Genomic DNA, 20,228 nt, shown 5'->3' on the forward strand with positions numbered 1-20,228 from the left:
ATCTTCACTTAAACCCTCCACTTCGGTGACATTGGATTGATTTACTCCTACTGCCTATGGATGGATTTTATTTTCACTCCAGGAATATCATTTGTTAGTGATGGGGTTAATGAAGACTATATCCAACCCCTTGTGCTAGCATTTTTCTCCCATGCTGGATAGAATTGTCAGAGGGTTGCAAGAACTTAATGTAAAATACGTCACTGGTCTGAAGGGGTTCACAGGTAATTCACAGCCCATACAGTGAACACCTCATTCCACCTGTCTCACCTTCATCAGTACCTACCTATTCACTGCTGTTGATTATTCAGTGTATTATCTTTCTTCATCTCACTCTTACTGCATTTACCATCAACCCATCCCAGCCTCATTCCTCCTCACATGCTAGTTCTTCTTCATCCCATCATCCCCTACACAATCTCATCCTTGTATACCCCATCATCTTTCCCAGTCTCATCTCATCTCATCAGCTTCTCTTAATCTCTCCTCTCCCTAACCTCATCATCCCTTCTCAATCTCCACTATGATTGATCCCTCTTCACCTCCTTTACCCACTCTCACCCCCGTCATCCATCCCAGCCTCACCTCTCCACCTCATCATCTCCCCTAATCACTTCTCATTTCACCTCATCATCCCCTCTCAACTTCCACCTTGTTCATTCCCTCCTCACACCCAATACCCTATCTTCTTTCCCCTTGTCAATTTCTTATAATCTCTCCACCTTTTACCTCATCATCCCTTCTCAGTCTCTGCCTTAACTGGTCCCTCTTTACTTCTTTATCTATTCCCACCGCGATCCTTCCCATTCCCACCTCTTTCTATCATCTCTATACCTCTCCTCATTTTATACTTCATCGTCCCTCGTCCTCCACAATGATCCCTCCTTCTTTACTTTTGCACCTAATCTCAACCATACACCTAATCTCACCGCTGTACTTGTAAACCCTATTATTCCTTCCAATCTCGTCTCATCCCCTCCTCATCTCTTAAAACCTCCCCTTTTTATCTTATCATCCCCTCTCAATCTCCATTTGCTCATTCCATCGTGTTTGTAGTCTCCCCCTTTTTACACTACATCACCTTTTCCCCTTCATCCACAATTCCTTCAAGAGGTAGTTTCTGTATTTACTTCCAAACGATTATATTTGACTGAGAAAAAGACTTGCCCCTCCCCACACGCAAATTTTGTTGGTACTTCCCTATAGTTCCCCAGTTCAAAAGCTCAACTTCCCCTTACCCCATCCCCTCTCCCCAGATACTAGTCTCTCGCATAAAGCTGCCCATTCAAGAGTTAAACTTCCATCAGCAACACTCCTCTCTCTATAAAAATCCAAGTCTCGCCTTTCTACAACTCACTCCATCCACCGTCTCCCTCATCATCCACCACTCACCTACTTAACCCCATTAATCCCACCCCATCCCTCCATCTCTGAAATCCCCCACTCAAGAGCTCACCCTTCATTATTTCACCCCATCCACTCACCCCCTTGTACTGCACCGTCCCTCCCATCAAGCTCCCCATTATGCTGCTCAACCCCATTAATCTCACCCCATCCCATACCTTCACCTCTCTCTCTCTCTCTCTCTCTCTCTCTCTCTCTCTCTCTCTCTCCCTGATGTCCGTATTACCACTCCGCCGTGCCAAACAACACTCGATAAAGGGACACTTAGGACACCCGCGGATCCCTCGCTTGTAAGCCCTTAATTCAATCTTGGCTGTCACGGCGGGGAGAAGAGGAGGGCAGCTGGCAGGGGTGTGGCGGGGGGGGTTACAGAGAGAGAGAGAGAGAGAGAGAGAGAGAGAGATCTTTAAAACCAATGAGAGATGGTGAGAAGAGAAGAGACGAAAAACAGAAGCTTCAAAGGAGAGAAATTATACATAAAAAAGAGAATAATAAACAGGAGATGGCATGAATGAAGGGAAGTGAGCAAGAAAGGAAATTAAAGAAAGAAGATAATGAAGAAAGAGAAATACTTATAAGACAATTAACCCTTTCTTTCTAATCACCTATGTTTTTCACTCTTCTTTTCACGACCAAAACAATTTTATTCTTAATTCTGAGAGATTAATTACAGTAAAATAATTAATGTAGCCTATCTCAAAGCTCCCTCCAGAGTTAAATCTTTCTCTTAAACTGAATGATATTGTCTGTTCACTACGAGAATATTTTAAATAATGATGTAATTGGTGTGTAAAGAGTAAAGGAATTTGTACTAAGATTAGGGAAGGGAGGAGGCAGTGAATGGGCTAAAAGTATGCAGGAAAGGACAGAAGGGAGAGTGGAAAGAAAAAGGGAGGAAGGATAGAAGGAGGGAGAATGGAGAGAAGGAGGGAGAATGGAGAGAAGAATGGAGAATGGAGAGAAGGAAGAATGGAGAGAAGAAGGGAGAATGGAGAGAAGAATGGAGAATGGAGAGAAGAATGGAGAATGGAGAGAAGGAAGAATGGAGAGAAGGGAGAATGGAGAGAAAGGAGAATGAAGAGAAAAATGGAGAAATGGAATAAGATGGGAGAATGGAGAGGGGGAGAATGGACAGAAGATGGGAAAATGGAGAGGAGAAGGGAGAATGGAGAGAAGAAGGGAGAATGGAGAGAAGAAGGGAGAATGGAGAGAAGAGAGAATGGAGAGAAGAAGAGAGAATGGAGAGAAGAAGACAGAATGAAGGGAAGGGAAAATGGAAGGATGGAAAGACGACTTAGAAAAGAATAAGTGAAAGGTGAGAGGCGTGTATGGAACAGAAGGAAATTGGAATGAGGTGGCAAGAGTGATGCGACCGGGGTAAACTGTAGATCGGCTGGGCCTGGCTGTGGATAGCTTATAGCACCCCGTGTGTAGGCCATTACATAGATCAGAGACTGAGTAGGAGAGAGTGAAGGTGTTTTTCTCCTGGTGTCTGGTACTATCTTGTTGAAGTGGGTAAAAATGAGCATGTGTTAAAATAAGTGAAAGTATTCTTAAGAGAGAGAGAGAGAGAGAGAGAGAGAGAGAGAGAGACGACGCAGTACCGGCGTTGATAAAAGGGATCGCCATTGGAAACCCTTCATGGGGCGCACATCACATCACACAGGCTACTTGATCCCGTCTCTTTCATTCAATACACTCTTTTTATACCTACCCAGGCTACTTCTCTGTTTACCCTTCGTCTCTGCTACTGTATCTCTCTCTCTCTCTCTCTCTCTCTCTCTCTCTCTCTCTCTCTCTGAATTTTGACAGCTCCAGACGATTTTATTCAGTTTAAAAGAGATTTGTCACCTGAAGGAGGGTTAAATATATCATGTATTATCTACCTCCGAACAAGAGGATTTTTCTGAGGTGAACAACATCGTAGTATTGTAACAAGAATGAAAATATATAAGAGGTTATCGTGGGGAAGAGGAAAAAACAGTTGCTAGAAACATAAACACAGAACTGATGGAGACGCAACTCAAAATGAAGAAGAAGAAGAGGAGGAGGAGGAGGAGGAGGAGGAGGAGGAGGAGGAGGAAAAGGAAGAGGAAGAAGAAGAAGAAGAAGAAGAAAGAAGAAGAAGAAGAAGAAGAGAGGAGGAGAAAAAAACACCTAACACGTTCCATCGCAACACAGAATGGATGTAACGTATTATATAACATCGTAGAACCATATCCTCATCCTTAAATCTGGCCGGAGCTGTTTTAATCAGCACAGTCTGAACAATAATGCTGATGATAACGTGAAATCAGGACAATACTGCATCCCTCTTGAACACAGATGATCAACACTGGAACTTACTGTCTTCTTACGACCTCGAATTTTGCAACAGCTGTGTGTCTAGGCATCTTAAAATTAGCATACATGGCTTTTTTATCAGTTTTTCAGGTATAGCTTTTCCATAGAGTGTACCACAGAAATGGACGCAAGAAAATGGAAAACAGAAATAAAGAACACAATACAGCACAGCACTAGCACATGGCAGAACAAACCATGAGAAACAATAAAATGAAAAACAAGAGCAATCAGAAATTGCAAAACTCCGCCAAGGCTGCATCACCAGATCCGGAATGTTTCTTGGATCCAGATTAAGCTTGGGTGTGTGGTAGATGTTATGGATACGTTATCTTGTACTTTTTGTGCAAGCATTGTTGGCATTACTTATCAAGTTAGAAACAAAAATATTGAAACTGCCACTATCCCGCAATGGTAAAGAATCCTGTAAAAAAATACCTGGATCCGGATGATGATCCGGATCACCAACAAAATCTAATGGATTGTTCCTTGGGCCGTACACTACCCCTCCAAAATTTTTCAGCAAACTCCGTTCATAACTTTTTGAGTAATCCTGCTAACAGACAAACACAAATAGTCAAACAAACCAACGCCGGCAAAAACATAACCTCCTTGGCGGTGATAACAACGTGCACAATACAATTCAGCACAGCATTAGAACATGGCAGATCGCAACACAACGAAACACAGTGGTATGAAACCCAAAATGGAATAATACAAGCCTCAGTCAGGGGTCTTGGATTCACAGGATGAGCATCTCCCCATTACAGTTAACTAGTATCCGAGACTGAATTTATTTGTCGTATACTGGCACTTTGATATTCACTCGATTTTGATTTTGGATACTTAATACAATTCCTTCGCTTTAACTTGGCAGAGGAGTTCATCCTTCTGCAGCTTATTTCACGTAGTTCAGTGGCAGATAAAGACAATACTAGGGCTCTACATCCTTTCCGTAGCACTTCATTGTGACTAGCATCATATTCTAGTGTTGATATCTTGTTATAGCTCAGCATTCAAGATGGTGAGATGGCAATTTTAGGTCAAGTTAAAGTGAACAGAGTATAGCTGTACGACTGAAGAAAACCCATATACAACTAATCTTAAATACGACTTAAGTTTAGAGAAGTTTATCAAATATCGTCTCAGCAACAAAGAATGCAAGACCAAAGAACACAGCGGTAAGACAGTTTTAGAACATGAGAGAACACAGCAGTAAGACGTTAGAGAACACAGAAGAACGCAACAGTATGACGGTTTTAGAACACGAGAATATCAATAAAGTTTTCGAACACAAGAGAACAGAAGGCCATCGACCACAACAGAAAGACGGTTTTAGAACACAATAAGAAGGTTTTAGAACACGTGAAAACACAACGGTAAGACGGTTTCAGAACACAGGAGAACAGAAGACCAAAGACCACAACAGAAGGAGACCCAACACAACACGAAGCCTTGACCAGTTGCCTCAGATAAGACCAAAATTATACAGTAGCGAGAGGAGGGAGGCGGCCCATTGACAACCACTACCACTATCACCACCATCACCACTACCACCATTATCGTCCCTACCACTATTATTATCATCACCACCTCTACTTTCACAATGCCACTCACAACACCACTCCTACCATCACGGCCACTCATCAACATCATCACCATTCATCATCGTCGTCATCATCTACAGTACCATTGTCATAAAGACTTTGTAGTTAATTGTAGAGAAGTATATGTTAGACTTGTGGTCGAGCGGCTTTTATATCTTGTAGTAGTTTCCCCACCAGATGTCATGTAGTGACGGGAGAGGTAAAGAATAGTATGGGACTATCTTTATTTGTCTTGGAAATATTAAACAGGTATAATAGTATAAGTCCTGGGTAGCTACCTCCCTGTCTCGCTCTCTCTCTCTCTCTCTCTCTGTTCTCAAGCTAATCTCCGTCTCGACCTCTCTATAGGGTCGCTTGTCTCCTTCTAAACTCTCTTTCCTGAAATCTCGTGTAGTAGGGTGTGTGTGTCCCGCACCTTCCTCATGGCAACAGAACCTTCTCACGAGAGGACTGCTGACAGCTATGAATCATCTCCTTACTGGCCGCTGTCGTCAGCTTTCCCCGTGTAAGCGTTTAGCGCTGCTCGCCTCTCGCAAACACAACACCTTCTCATCATTTGACTTCCTGCTTCTATCTGTCTCTCTATCTATCTATTTATCTATCTATCTATTATGTAGTCCTATATTTGCTCGGCCGCGCGAAAATGACGTACCATCGACATTTAATAGTTATAATATATTAATACATACTACATACACATTATAATGAACTTATAAGCTAATTAAGTGAAATACATAATATTGTAAAGTAACATAATTGTATGAATATTGTATACATATATTATGCATAGTAAATAGTGATTATTCAGTAATATTACATTTTAAATAAGTTGAATACATATTGGAATAAATGCATTAAAGTAAATTATTTAACTGTAATACAGTATGTACTTGGGTTATTATAGTGAATTGCATACATGCAAGAATAAAAATAGTTTAAAATTAAGAATATTGTAAGAGTTACTAATATTTCATTTAAAGATAATGGTACTGGTCTGCCATATATGGGTCATTCTTCTTTGTGTTATTATTATTATTATTATTTTTTTTTTTTTTTTTTTTTTTATATATATATAATTAATACTATACACAAAATATATACACTTCATTCAGGGTGGTTAACTGTGATGTTAACTCTCCCCCCACTAAACAATGACTCCAAATTAGCAATTCTTGCATGCATTCTGTGCATGGCCAACAGCAATACTGCAACAACAATGCAGATAATTATGAAGACAGAAGGTGCTTGGCTATACACATAATATGGGTTGAACATACTCAAACTCAAATCTTCCCAGGGCTTCATTGTTTCATTGATCAGCTGCATAGTTCCAAACTTAGGTGAAGTCAGCTTAATACTTGTGCTCATGTTTAAGTCCATATCAGGCAGTGGGTGGAAATGTTTGTGTGTATGATTGAGAATGGCGTAGTGATTGATGGTGGAAAAAGTAGACATGGATGGTGTAAATACCGCACAGTAGTCTGGTGCTATGTATAATCCTGAGGCTGATGTATGAGATGGTGGTATATCTGGACAGACTATGTAAACTGATGTGTTATGAGGGAAATAAAACTGCGAGTGTCCAATGCGTTGATGGTGTACAAGTTTATCTGGAGCAAAAGTGAAGTTGCAATGATGATGAATATTGTTATTGCTGATGATAGCCATTTCACAAGGGACCGTATCAGTAGGCTGAAACGTGAAAATGTACGCAGGACAAAGATGAACAGCATGTAAGGATGTGCGGCACTTTCGCTCAATCGTTGACTCACTTGCGAAAGTGACAGTGTCTCGTCTCTTGGAGACCATGATGAGTTCGGTGTCTGTGTTGATGTTGATGATGACTAAAGTGTTGTTGTTTCTATAGGGGAAGGGGTGTATTTGGTATACTGTGAACAGGTCTTCCGTGATGAATGGTACATGAACTATCACTGATGTCGGTGTTAGTGTTGCTTCCAAGTACGGGTAATATTGCATAAATTCCCTACTGCGGAACAATGGCTTCAATTTATGTGTATGTATGCCTTGACTAACTATCTGACGTAGCTCATGAACTGGGAGTAAGTCATTTGTGATCTTGCCATCACCAGCATTCGAAATTCCTTGCATAAGTGCCCTGAAATGATCTCTAGTGTTCTCTAATTGTAGTAGAATCGTGTCAATATGTTCTGTGATGATGGAGAAGTGCTGGAAAAGGGTAACGTTACCCTCCAAGTTATTTATTTTATCTATACTCTCGAGAGCTACGTTTTCTGCTTGTTTCAGATTTTTCACAATTGTTTTCATTGCTGAGTTCTGTCCTGTGATGAATTTATCTTGGTATGTTAGTACCTGAGCTATCTTATTAAATTTTTTGTTTATTTCTTTAAGGTCATCCTCTGTAGCCAATCCAAAGATGTTCCCAAGAATTGCGCCGCCCAGATCGAACAAACCGCGCTTTTGGCGAGTACGTGTGATGTTGTTCCTGTCGCTCAGCACCTCTGTTCCAGAAGATGGGAGATCTTGGATCATGACGAGCATAGTTGACTTCGCCTGTTCTAGTTTCCATTTCGCTAACTTCACCATTTCATCCACTTCCTTGGTGATATGTGATTGTGAAACATAATTCCCTATCTTGAAGTCCAGAGTTCGCATCGGCGTCGCAAGTCTTTCTATATAAGTAGGTAAGTCATACAAGTAATCTAGACTTATTTCAGTACTCATGACATCCTTGACGATTGTAGTCGTGGCCGTTGGAGCTATGAGGCATCCTTGTCGTACTATATGCTTGGGGTCTAGGTGCGCATATACTCTTACTATGTATAGGAGAATCCATAGCATAAGTCCCTTCATCGTAACCTACCGAAAAAAAAATCTATTAATTTCCTATAAAGCTGTGGTTGATGATAGTGATGATGTGCGTTACGGTTGGCTGTTATTTCATTTATAGAAGGAGTTTAAATCGATATTTAATTCTCGTAAATGATGTACTGTAGATTTCATTGGAATAGTTGCACCTATGTTCGATTGTTTGGTATATGACCTTAATTTCTTTTTGTAATCATTGTTGTGTTCTTGCTTGGTTTCTTGAGGTACGTTCACCTGTTCGGTTGTATCCGAGGCTGAATAATTATGTGATAATTCCCTTGAAACTCGTTTTAAATGGTCAATATGAACTTGTTTTTCCTCGCCACTTGAAAGTGACTTAATTAAAACTTTGTTTGCCTTTATGTTAATTACTCTGTATGGGCCCTCAAATTTAGGGGATAATTTATTGTCTCTCGTATGAATGACTCCGTAAACAATGTCTCCTAAGCTGATAGGTGAATCTTTTGCCTTTTTGTTAAATGCCTCCGTCATTTCTTCCTTGGACATCGTTAATTGTTTTTGCACTCTTTTGTGAATGTCCTGGAATTCACGTAAACGGAGTTTAGAGTAATCATCGTAATTGTATATAGGCATGCTGTCACCTTCTAGGAGCTCATATGGTAATTTTTTATCCGTGCCATATATAATGAAATGTGGTGTGTCACCAATGGATTTATTTATAGACCCATTAATGGAGGCCTCTACTCTGGGAATCCAATCATCCCAGCTTGCATAATTTTCACTGAGAATGTGTCGTAGCACATCTAATACCTTTTTATTTTGTCTCTCTACCAACCCATTCGATGCTGGGTGATAGGCCAAAACGTTAACCTTTTTAATGTTGTATTGTTTACATATTTCTTGTAAGATCTCAGAATTAAATTCTCCTCCATTATCACTTATTAGTACCTTAGGGGTAGTAAAGCGACATATTACATTATCTGTTATTGCCTTTGCTACTGTCTCTGCTGTCTTATCTTTAATTGGAGCTAAAATGACATAACGGGAAAAATGATCCGTTGCTACGAATAAGTATAGGTTATTATTGTATGATAATGGCATCTTGAGTAAATCAACAGCGACAACGTCCCATGGCTGATGTGGTACTGGGTAATTACCCATCGGTGCAGGTGTGATTGGGTATCCTTTGTGTTTCGCACATGATTCGCATCTGTCTATATGATTGTGTATATCTCTTCGTAATGAAGGCCAGTAATATAATAGCTGGGCTTGGTTGAATGTCTTATCCTTTCCAGGGTGTCCTGCATGTGGGCTGTCGTGTATCATTCGTAATACTTGGGGTATCATGTCATTAGGTACTACCAACTGGTTAGTATTTCTTTGGCGTTTTGGTTGTTTAGAGTTAATTTTGTATAATGTATTATTGACCATTGTGAATTGTTCAAGTGGGACATGCAGTTTGGGTAATTGTATGTCATCTCCACTTTCTAACTTGTATATTACTTTTGACCATACTGGGTCAAGTCTTTGTGCCTTTGCGATATCCTCGTGGTTTGGGATATTTCCTTTGAGATCTAACGCCGCAACCTGAATTGTGTTCGGGTTCCTAGATAATGCGTCCGCTACTATATTCATTTTACCTTGTATATAATGTATTTGTACATTGTAGTTTTCAACTGTACATTTCCATCTTGCTCTCCTCCCAGAAAGGAGTTTTTCTTTAAACATACCCACCAGTGGTTTATGGTCGGTGAATAAGTGGATTTCGTAACCATATACCAAATCTCGAAACTTTTGTAATGCAAAAATCACTGCAAGTGCCTCTAAGTCTGTAGTGCTATAATTTTTCTCCGCACCTCTTGTTTGTCTGCTGGCAAATGCAATTGGTTGATTCTTTCCTCTTTTATCTTCCTGCATCAGTACAGCCCCTAATCCTTTAACTGATGCGTCTGTACAAATAAGAAATGATTTCGTGTAATCTGGATATGCTAAACAAGGTGCATTCGTTAGTTTAATTTTTAGATTGTTAAATGCCCTTTTTGTTCTTCTTCCCATTGGAATACAGCATCTTTTTTGAGTAGTTGGAATAGAGGGAAGGCTATATGAGAGAACTGTGGTACGAAGGACCTATAGTACCCAGCCAGACCTAAAAATTGTCTAACTTCGTCAGTCGTAGTGGGTTCAGGAAAATCTCTCACTGCCTGTATTTTGTCATCAGTGGTGTGAATACCATCAGAGCTTAATTTGTGGCCTAAGAAATTTATTTCCTTAAAGCAAAATTTGCATTTAGAAAGTTTAATTTTTAATCCAGCATCACTAAGCTTTTGTAAGAGTAAGTCTAATTTCCTGAGATGATCCTTAATATTCTTCGTTGCGATAATAATATCGTCAAGATAAACAAATATTCCTTGTCCTAAAATTCCGGACAATACGTAATTCATAAGACGCTGGAACGTACCAGGGGCTGTCCTCAGTCCCATTGGCATTCTTGTATATTGATAATGGCCTCTGTTTGTTGAAAAGGCAGTGTATTTACGTGACTCCTGAGATACCGGAATCTGATAGTATCCGTTTAGGAGATCGATGGTCGAGAATATATTATTCTCAGGACCAATATTCTGTAGCACATCACTTAGCAATGGCATGGGAAATCTGTCTGGGATGGTGTGATTATTTAGTTTACGGTAATCTACTACCGCACGCATTTCTCCATTTCTCTTGGGCACAAAGAAAAGGGGAGCGTTCCACGGAGAAACTGAAGGCTCAATAATTCCAAGCTTTAACATTTCATCGACATACTGATTAGCAAGTGTACGTTGGGAGTGTGGTATGCGATAAGCTGGTACGAAAATTGGTGGTGTTTCTGGGTGCACATTAATCATGTGATTAATCAAGTTAGTACACCCTAATCGTTCTCCGGGCAAGGCTACGGTGTCCCTGTGTGTTTCCAGCAGGGTTAACAAATCATTTTCTTCGTCAAATTCACCTGAGTGAATTAAATTCTCTTTTATTCTTTCTCTATCCGTAGATTTTATCTCACTTGTTACTCCACCAATATTTATTTCCTTCACAGGGGCGAAACATTTTTCAATATTAACTATGCAAGTTCCCTTCTTCAACTGAACTTCCCCATTCATGTGATTAATAATGAATATCTGAGTTAGCCCTTCGTCGTTCGTATGACATAATGCGTTTTCTACTGACAATCCTTTTACTTTACATAATTCTTCTAAGACAAGAACAGTACTATTCCGTAATTTGCTCTTTATGGTAACCTTCATGTATGAATTAGGTGGTATAACCAAATCATTAGTGAGATGGGCTGGAAAAATTGATAAATCAGTACTGTTAGCTGGGTCACTAATTCTGGAGGATGGGGTTGCTGGTGTAAGTGGATCTATACACTCATCTGTTTGTGTATGTTTGTTTAAGCCTTTAATATTACCAATTCTTTTTGGCTCTCTTCTACCAATCGGTGAGGGCTCTGAAGTTATTTCCTCTATAAATTCATTATCAAAGTCTATTCCATTCATTTGTGGGAGTATAGTTATGTTCTCAGTTCTCATGGATCTTAAGCCCAGTAACATATGAGCTTTAATTGCTAAGTTTTCAACGATATAGAACAATGCAGAGAATGGTCTTGTAGTTTCTGTGAAACTGAGATTTAATCTTATCATACCTTTTACTGTAATCTCTTGACCATCTACTGTGTTTAATTCTAAATCAGCTTCATCCAAAAAAGTTACTTTCTTTTTATTTTTAAGAATTCTATTTAGTTCTTCATGTGTTATTAAGTTCACTGGAGAGCCTGTATCTAAAAATAAGGAAACGTTTTGATCCTCACATACAGCTGGTATCAAGATACACTCATTTCCCAACATGCCTCCTATGTGAAGTTTAACCTTGTTCTTTTTTATGTTTGTTCGTTTTTTGTCATGACTTGGTCTTCCCCCGATTTGAACATAGACACAATTTTTTCTACTGTTTTGCAATCACTAGTCCAGTGCCCTTGGTATCTATGATGCCTACAGTAAGGACCAAACCCTTGTGTCTTTTGATTATCCTCTTTTGCCTTGATAAAGCATTCATACCTTGTGTGTCCTGGTTTTGCACAGTAATGACACAGAATGGACCTATCCCTTGACTGTGACCTACGAGGTGATTTCCCATAAAAAGTGTTGTTTATAGCGCGAGACCTACTCGGGCTGCGCGAAAACTTATGAAACTGCCTGTAGGAAGGCGTGTGGGAACGAGGTCTAGGCGTCTTTGCTTGTTTGGGCTGCCTCATTTCAGGTCGCGATCGATTTTGTTCTCTGTTTGGGGTCGGTGTTGATGTTTTCACCGCTGATACTGTCTCAGGTACCCTGATTCTACCAGAATGTGCATGTGTGTCGACCACACCTGCTTTACTGCACTGCATCTCTACCTCGTTCATTAAGTCTAGTAAGCACATTCCAGGGATGTACGCGATTGTTTTGGCGATCTTAAGGGTTCTATCAGGTAATTTACACAAGGCAGCTACATAACCAATGATGTCCACGACGAGGTCTGGGGACATCTTTCCATCATCTGTTATCCACTTAGAATTCTCCAGAGTAGCTAATAGGGTTCTCTTGATTGTGGAGACATCAGCAGTTATTTCACTGAGCACATGGTTTGTAGTGTGCTCCCTTACAAGATCTACAATTTTATGTAATTCTGGAATTATACCTGGCAAGAAGTTCATACCTCCAGAAAATTTCTTCAGAAATTCAGTTTTAAATTCATCATATGTCCTAGCACGATGTAGCTTATCGGAGCGCAATAAATTGCTTGCTGGACATCTTTCCTGGCTTATGCAAGATGAAAAAATAGCAATTTTCTCTTGTTCATCTAGTATATGGCGCTTGATGAACATTTGTTCGCACTGACTGATTAATGAAATGACATCAATGCGATCCTTGTCTGTGCCAGAGAATTTTGGGGCAGTCTTATCCTCGTGATACACAAAAACGTGAGGTGTGGTTTTTAGATCAGCAGTATTTGTTTCTTGATTCATCTTTAATGATTGCCCTGTTAATTCAACTTGTACGAGTTTATCGTTATGTGAGGGAATGGTAGAATATGTATGACCGGACCGGTGAACCCTGTTAAGTATATTGGCATACGTATTTAAGGCAGCTGCGAAGTCGATACTCTCAACATCTGAAGGGGTTTCCCACTCATCATCCGAAACTCCCGTATTTGTTTCCTTATCTATAACGTGTGGTGTGGGTTGTACAATGGGTGGGCTGTCTCTTAATTGTGAGTCTGATGTTGTGGCAATTTGTGTGTCATCTGGTATTAACGTGGGTGGTTGCGAAAATATTCCTGTCATTAAGATATGATGTTATGAAATATGCCTCTTGTTTATTTATGTCCTAGCAAACTAGATGATTAAATAAGTTGAATATAGCTAATTTTAGCACTGAGAAGAAATGAGCAAGTATAATTTTACCCACTTGATACAGATCGTAGAGGTGTGTCGATACCAAAGTCGATCTCGGAAGAAAATACAGGTTTGATTGAAGATCTCTTGATAATTCTAGTGGTGTGTTGATGGACGATATTACTCAGGAAACTCCATGGCCTGGTATTTGTAGTGGTTAACGGCTGTCCCAGGCAAACCTCAACATAGAACGTCGAATTTCCAACTTAACTGTGAAAATAAGTGAATATGAGTAGGAGCTATGTGAATAATGAGTAATGAGTAGTGGGTGAGAAGTGCCTGGTGTCCGTCACACGTTGCTTGGCATGGCAGACTCGCGTTGTGATGTCATCTCAGCACATGGTGACGTCGGCTTCCCACACTGGTAGCTGTGGTGAGTAAATGAGTAGCGATGAGTAACTTGAGTGAAGACGAGTGAGTAAGATGAGTTGTAAATCGTGTCTCACTCTTCGTTTGTTTGTTCCCTTTATTCTATGTGGAAGTTTTCTCTGTCCTTTTCTCTAGTGATTTATTCGTAGAGTTGTTAATTGTAGTTGATTGTAGATGGCTGTAGTTGATTGTAGATGGCTGTAGACTTTGTAGAACTGAAGCTAACCTTGTAGTCTCGGTTGCTTTTGTAGAAATTTGCTTTTAATTCGGAGACGATGTCCGCAGATTTGCTGGTTTGTCGTTAAGCTACTTGCAAGGCGTCGAGTGATCTCTTGACCTCTGCATCAGCGTAATGATCTGGGAGACGGAGGGGGCAGGAGCTGATATTGTTGGTTGTTGTCAATCTTGATATTTTGTAGGAATTTAATGTTGATTCGTAGACGAGGTTCGTATACGTTCGCTGCTACCAAATGTCATAAAGACTTTGTAGTTAATTGTAGAGAAGTATATGTTAGACTTGTGGTCGAGCGGCTTTTATATCTTGTAGTAGTTTCCCCACCAGATGTCATGTAGTGACGGGAGAGGTAAAGAATAGTATGGGACTATCTTTATTTGTCTTGGAAATATTAAACAGGTATAATAGTATAAGTCCTGGGTAGCTACCTCCCTGTCTCGCTCTCTCTCTCTCTCTCTCTCTGTTCTCAAGCTAATCTCCGTCTCGACCTCTCTATAGGGTCGCTTGTCTCCTTCTAAACTCTCTTTCCTGAAATCTCGTGTAGTAGGGTGTGTGTGTCCCGCACCTTCCTCATGGCAACAGAACCTTCTCACGAGAGGACTGCTGACAGCTATGAATCATCTCCTTACTGGCCGCTGTCGTCAGCTTTCCCCCGTGTAAGCGTTTAGCGCTGCTCGCCTCTCGCAAACACAACACCTTCTCATCATTTGACTTCCTGCTTCTATCTGTCTCTCTATCTATCTATTTATCTATCTATCTATTATGTAGTCCTATACCATCATCATCATTTTTCTCCGTCACCACCAATATCTCTGCTATCACCACAGTCTCTTCCACCACCACAGTCTCGTCCATCACCACCAGTAACATCACATCATCAACACGGCAGAATTTATCTAAAACTTCTCTCTCTCTTTATCAACATTACCATCAACACTATTAGCAACTATAATACCACAGATCTCAAATACTTCCCTCAAAATGCCAGTCTCGATTACACTTTTCATCATCATCATCATCATCATCATCAATCATCATCACCATCATCATCATCATCATCAAAAGTAGTTAAAACATCAGCGGCCGATCATCATCATCATCATCATCATCATCATCATCAAAAGTAGTTAAGACATCATCATCATCATCATCATCATCGTACTTGTCAAATTATACCAGCTTTACGCGTGGTCGTCAGAGGGTTAAGTACGATATCTGCTAAGATGGTATAATGCAGGATGACGGTACTGATTACAAACTTGATGTGAAAGGCTGCCGACCCAACAACTTTCACTGTACCGCTTATTATAACTGTGTACCGTGTGAATGATTCGTACTGAGAGTTCTTTAATGGTGATGTAGTAGTAGTAGTAGTAATAGTAGTAGTAGTAGTAGTAGTAATAGTAGTAGTAGTAGTAGTAGTAGTAATAGTAGTAGTAGTAGTAGTAGTAGTAATAGTAGTAGTAGTAGTAGTAGTAGTAATAGTAGTAGTAATAGTAGTAGTAGTAGTAGTAATAGTAGTAGTAGTAGTAGTAGTAGTAGTGGTAGTAATAGTAGTAGTAATAGTAGTAGTAATAGTAGTAGTAACAGTAGTAGTAGTAGTAATAGTAGTAGTAGTAGTAGTAATAGTAGCAGTAGTAGTAGTAGTAATAGTAGTAGTAGTAGTAGTAGTAATAGTAGTAGTAATAGTAGTAGTAGTAGTAGTAGTAATAGTAGTAGTAGTAATAGTAGTAGTAGTAGTAGTAGTAGTAGTAGTAGTAGTAGTAGTAGTAGTCCATTGGCTTAATCTGAAATGTGAACCCAGTGGACTGCAGGCTGAAAACTGACCCCCCCCCCCCCCGCCGCCCCTCCCGTTCCTGCAGTCCACCACTCTTCTTTAGGGGGCAAGGGAAGTAGACGAAGGACGCATATATAACCAGGCAGTTGAGCCGCCCTGCTTATATTAGTGCCACCACATGAAGGCGTCCCTCATGGTACTGTGCACGGTGGATGCAACTCTTCCCTGTGCTATTGAGACTGCAACATCTCTTCCTCGGCGATTAATTTCCCATATTGCATCATATTACTGGCATCTTTTATGTTACAGATGCAAACCACGTCGATAGCCAAAAGAGATAAATATTACATTAGAGAATATTCAGGAGCAATACAAACATAAATCGCCAAAGAAAAGGTGTCACGATGTCTCCGATGCCCACGAAAATAAGGCTCAATATTCCGTTGTATTTCTGGTGTAGAATTTTCTTTAACTGTATTGGAAGAATGATTGAAACTGGATAGCATAATAATACATAGACACGAAATAAAGACCGCCTCCACGTATCGCATGCCACATCACCACACCGACATCACCGGTTCCTTATCTCTGCTATCTTAACCGCTCTCCGCCCCGCCCCCTTCACTTCCCTCTCTCTCCCTCGCTCCCTAGCTCCACTCTCCCGCCTCCACTGTCCGCCCCCCTCCCCCGAGCAACTTCCATTCACTTCATTTGCATTCCATTCTTCATATGTGTTAGTTCTTGAGTGCCTTGTGGTCCTCCTACGTGCCTCACAGATTCACATGCTACCACTTCAGCGCTAATACACACAGTCTATATTGTATACATGCTAGGGTTCTCATTCAGGACTAGTGTAATGGTACTGACGGAGGGGGGTTTTATGACACCACAAAATTCAAATAACTCAATCTGTTCCCCCCCTTCAGCCTAAACTCGAACTCGCTTTCTTTCGGACAGCAGACAACTACTCTAATCACTGGCCATCCAATAAACAGTTTCTCATTACTCGTACATCTGCTCGTATATCATCATTAACCAGTTCATTATTTATATACAGGCGATATTTTTCTTTCCATACTATTTTCCCTTCATTAGCTTCCATTATCCTCACTTAATCTTTGTCCTCCTGCACCCTCTTTCCTCGACATTCACTCATTCTTATATTATTTAGCTTTACAGTACTCTTTCTTATCCATCCTCATCACATCTTCATCTTTTCACATCACCTCTTTGTCCTTAACCATTCCTCTTCCACCAGCTTCGCCTCTCCTCACCACATCTCATTTCTTCCCACTTAGTTAGTAGAGCCCATCTCAAACCATCCCTGCCATTCCCTATCCTCCCATCCTCTCTCTACTCCCTCCTTTTTCTCTTCCCTCTTCCGTCCCTTTTCCATCCTTTCCACTTAATCTTCCCTTATCCTTTATTATCTATTTTTTCCTTCTTCTCCTCCCTCATCCCTCCCTACTCCATCCCTTCCCCTCACTCTTGACTCCTTCCTCCTCACCCTTCTTTGCTACTAGCTCCCATCATTCCTACCTTCTTTCCTCCCCTCACCCTCCTCTCTTCATAGTAAATTAACCCTTCTATCTCCCTTTTCCCTTCATCCTTACTCACTCCCTTGCCTCCTCATTCAATTCTACTTTCTCCTCTCCTCTCATTTCTTCTTACCCTATTTCTCTTCAAAGTCTTTATCACTCCTTACTCTTTTCCTGCCTCCTCTCCCCGCCTCTCTCCTCTCTGGTTATCCTTCCGAACCCTCTCCTCCTCTTTTTTTTTTCTCCCCACACATCCCTGCCTCTCTTTTCACTCATCCCTACCTCTATCTTCCTACATTCCTCCCCACTCCTCTCCTCTCCCCCCACCCCCTCTTCACTCCCTCTTCTCTTCTCATCCTTCCCCACCTCCCCACATACTTGCAACCTTTTCATTCCCTCCTGTCTTATTCTACACTCTTTTCTCTCCCACCTTCCCACATATCCCCAACCCTCCCACCCATCTCCTTTCTCCTCGCCCCTCCCAACTCCGATTGTCCCACCTCAATTCTCACTTCTCCCCTACCCTGTCCTCTTATCTTTCCCCCTATGCATCCCTCCTTCTCACCTCAACCAACCCCAACAACTCTCGCTTTAACTCTTCCCACCTCCTCCTCATCCACATCCATCCTCTCATCCCTCTTCGACTTCTCCCGTTCTTCTTTTCTTCATACCTATACCCCATCCTCTCTCCCCATCCCATCCCTCCTCTCTCTCTTCTTCTTACGTCACTTCATCTGTCTCTCACTCACCAACTCGTCTCACTTTATCTGTCCACCTGTGCCTAGATCCTTCATTCTTCTTTCATCACTATATCCCTTTCTATCTCGCACTTCCCAAACCCTACCCCTCTTCTCTCCTATCCTTCCATTCTCCTCTCCCCTCATCTTCCCCTCCTCTCTCCTCTCCCCTCATCTCCCCCTCCTCTGTCCTCTTCTCTTATCCCTCCCCCTCTCTCCTCTCTTCACCCCCCCTCCCCCGGGTGTATTGGGAGGAGCCTCGCTGTAATGAGTCGGGTGGCCTGACTTGCCGATTCAACTTCAGGGAGAATTGACCATTTCCACGCAATTAGAGCACCACTTAGGAGGCTAGGAGGGGCAGGGGGTGTGGTGGAGAAGGGGGCAGGTGTGGAGGGGAAGGGGGCAGGCGTGGTGCGGAAGGGTAGGGATGGGTAGGGAAGGGTAGGGAAGGGAAGGGAAGGTCAGAGAAGGAAGGTAAGAAAAATAACGTGGGAGATGGTCACAACAGGATTAAAAGGGGTAAAAGGAAGGGAAAAGAAGGGAAGGGAGAGAAAAGTAGGGTAGGGCATTACAGGACTGGACTGGAACATGACGTGACGGGGAAGAGAAGGGAAAGGAATGGGAAGATGGAAAAGGAAGGGAGGGGGAAGGCATATAAGGACTAGAGGGGGATGTGGTGGTGAGGGGAAGGAAAGAGGGGATGTGGTGGGGAAGGGAAGGACAGGGGGGATGTGGTGGGGAAGGGAGGGAAAGGAGGGATGTGGTGGGGAGGGGAAGGAAAGGGATGGGATGGAAATGGAAAGGAAGGGCACAGTAGGATAGAAATGGAAAGGAAAAGGCAGGGCTGGGCAGCGTAGGAAAAGGAAGGGTAGGGAAGTTGCGGGAAGGGAGGGACAGGGCAGGGAAGGACAGGGAAGTACAGATCAAGGCAGGGCAGGGCAGGGCAGGGAAGGGTAAGGCAGGAAAAGATTGGGTAGCTTAGAGGCCAGGGCAGGGCAGAGCAGGGCAGGGGAGGGTAGGATATGAATGGTAATCTTGGCTGTCCTGTAGAGCCGTATTCAGTTTATGACAGAACATATGGTAACGTGAAGAACAGGGATATAACACGAGAATGAAGGAAAAACTAATTCTTCACTACGAGAGATCTTGTGTGAGCTGAAGACAATCATCAGCGGGAGGAAGGATTAAAATGGAAGTCAGAGAGTTTGTTCTTGTGCTTGGGAAAAAAAAAAAATCGTCCAGATACTCCCAGAGGTGGAAAAGGGAGAGGTTAAGACGGAACAGAAAATAAGAAAGAAAAATGAACAGAAAATAAGAAAGAAAAATAAACATATCTTACCAGGAAGAGATGTTGAGATGACACACCCAACCTAGCGAATCTGACCTAATAACGAAGCGATGTAATTAACCTGACCCATCTGAGGCCGATATATTCCGCTATGTTAGTTACTCGTACTTATTCACGCTATGGACGGTCCGTTAAGTGGCTGCAGTATTTTTCTTTCAAGGTGAATCAAATCGTTAGCAGATAATAAGAAGAGCAAAACAGAATGCGTTCCTGGGCTGAAAGGTTTAAAGCTTCCTTTGTATTCTTCGTCTTAATAAATCAGTTACTGTTAAGTCATTGTTACTGGGACTGTTATTGCTATTTTTATTAATATTCTTCATTATTATTATTATTATTATTATTATTATTACTACCACTACTACTATTGTTATTTTAAAATTTTCTTCATGAGCCCCACTCTGTTCCCAGATGAAGCAACCCTTTCCCTTAGGTCCAGCACTCCTCCTAAGTGCCACACACTTTCACGTGCCACCACTCTGGCACTAATTCCCACCGTCCATATTGCATTCTTACTAGGGCTATCGCATTCAGGACTGGCGCACTGTATTAGCGTTTTTTTTTTTTTTTTTTTTTTTTTTTTTTTACATCTTGGCGGGTC

The 20,228-nt window shown here is 41.4% G+C and overlaps 2 protein-coding genes across 2 annotated transcripts in view; both read left to right on the forward strand.

Moving 5' to 3' along the window:
- Positions 1 to 3,596, forward strand: part of LOC145392508 (uncharacterized) — a 40,067-nt gene extending 36,471 nt beyond the window's left edge. Inside the window, exon 4 of the mRNA XM_080266898.1 lies at positions 3,439 to 3,596. Within this exon, the coding sequence (XP_080123024.1) occupies positions 3,439 to 3,596 (158 nt within the window). The remainder of the gene's footprint in view (positions 1 to 3,438) is intronic.
- Positions 1 to 20,228, forward strand: part of LOC145392372 (uncharacterized) — a 104,724-nt gene that overhangs the window by 74,569 nt on the left and 9,927 nt on the right. The window lies entirely within an intron of this gene.

Source organism: Coenobita brevimanus, chromosome 22 (genome assembly GCF_032717465.1).
Source record: "Coenobita brevimanus isolate Jiangsu-jjx chromosome 22, ASM3271746v2, whole genome shotgun sequence".
Lineage (NCBI taxonomy): Eukaryota > Metazoa > Arthropoda > Malacostraca > Decapoda > Coenobitidae > Coenobita > Coenobita brevimanus.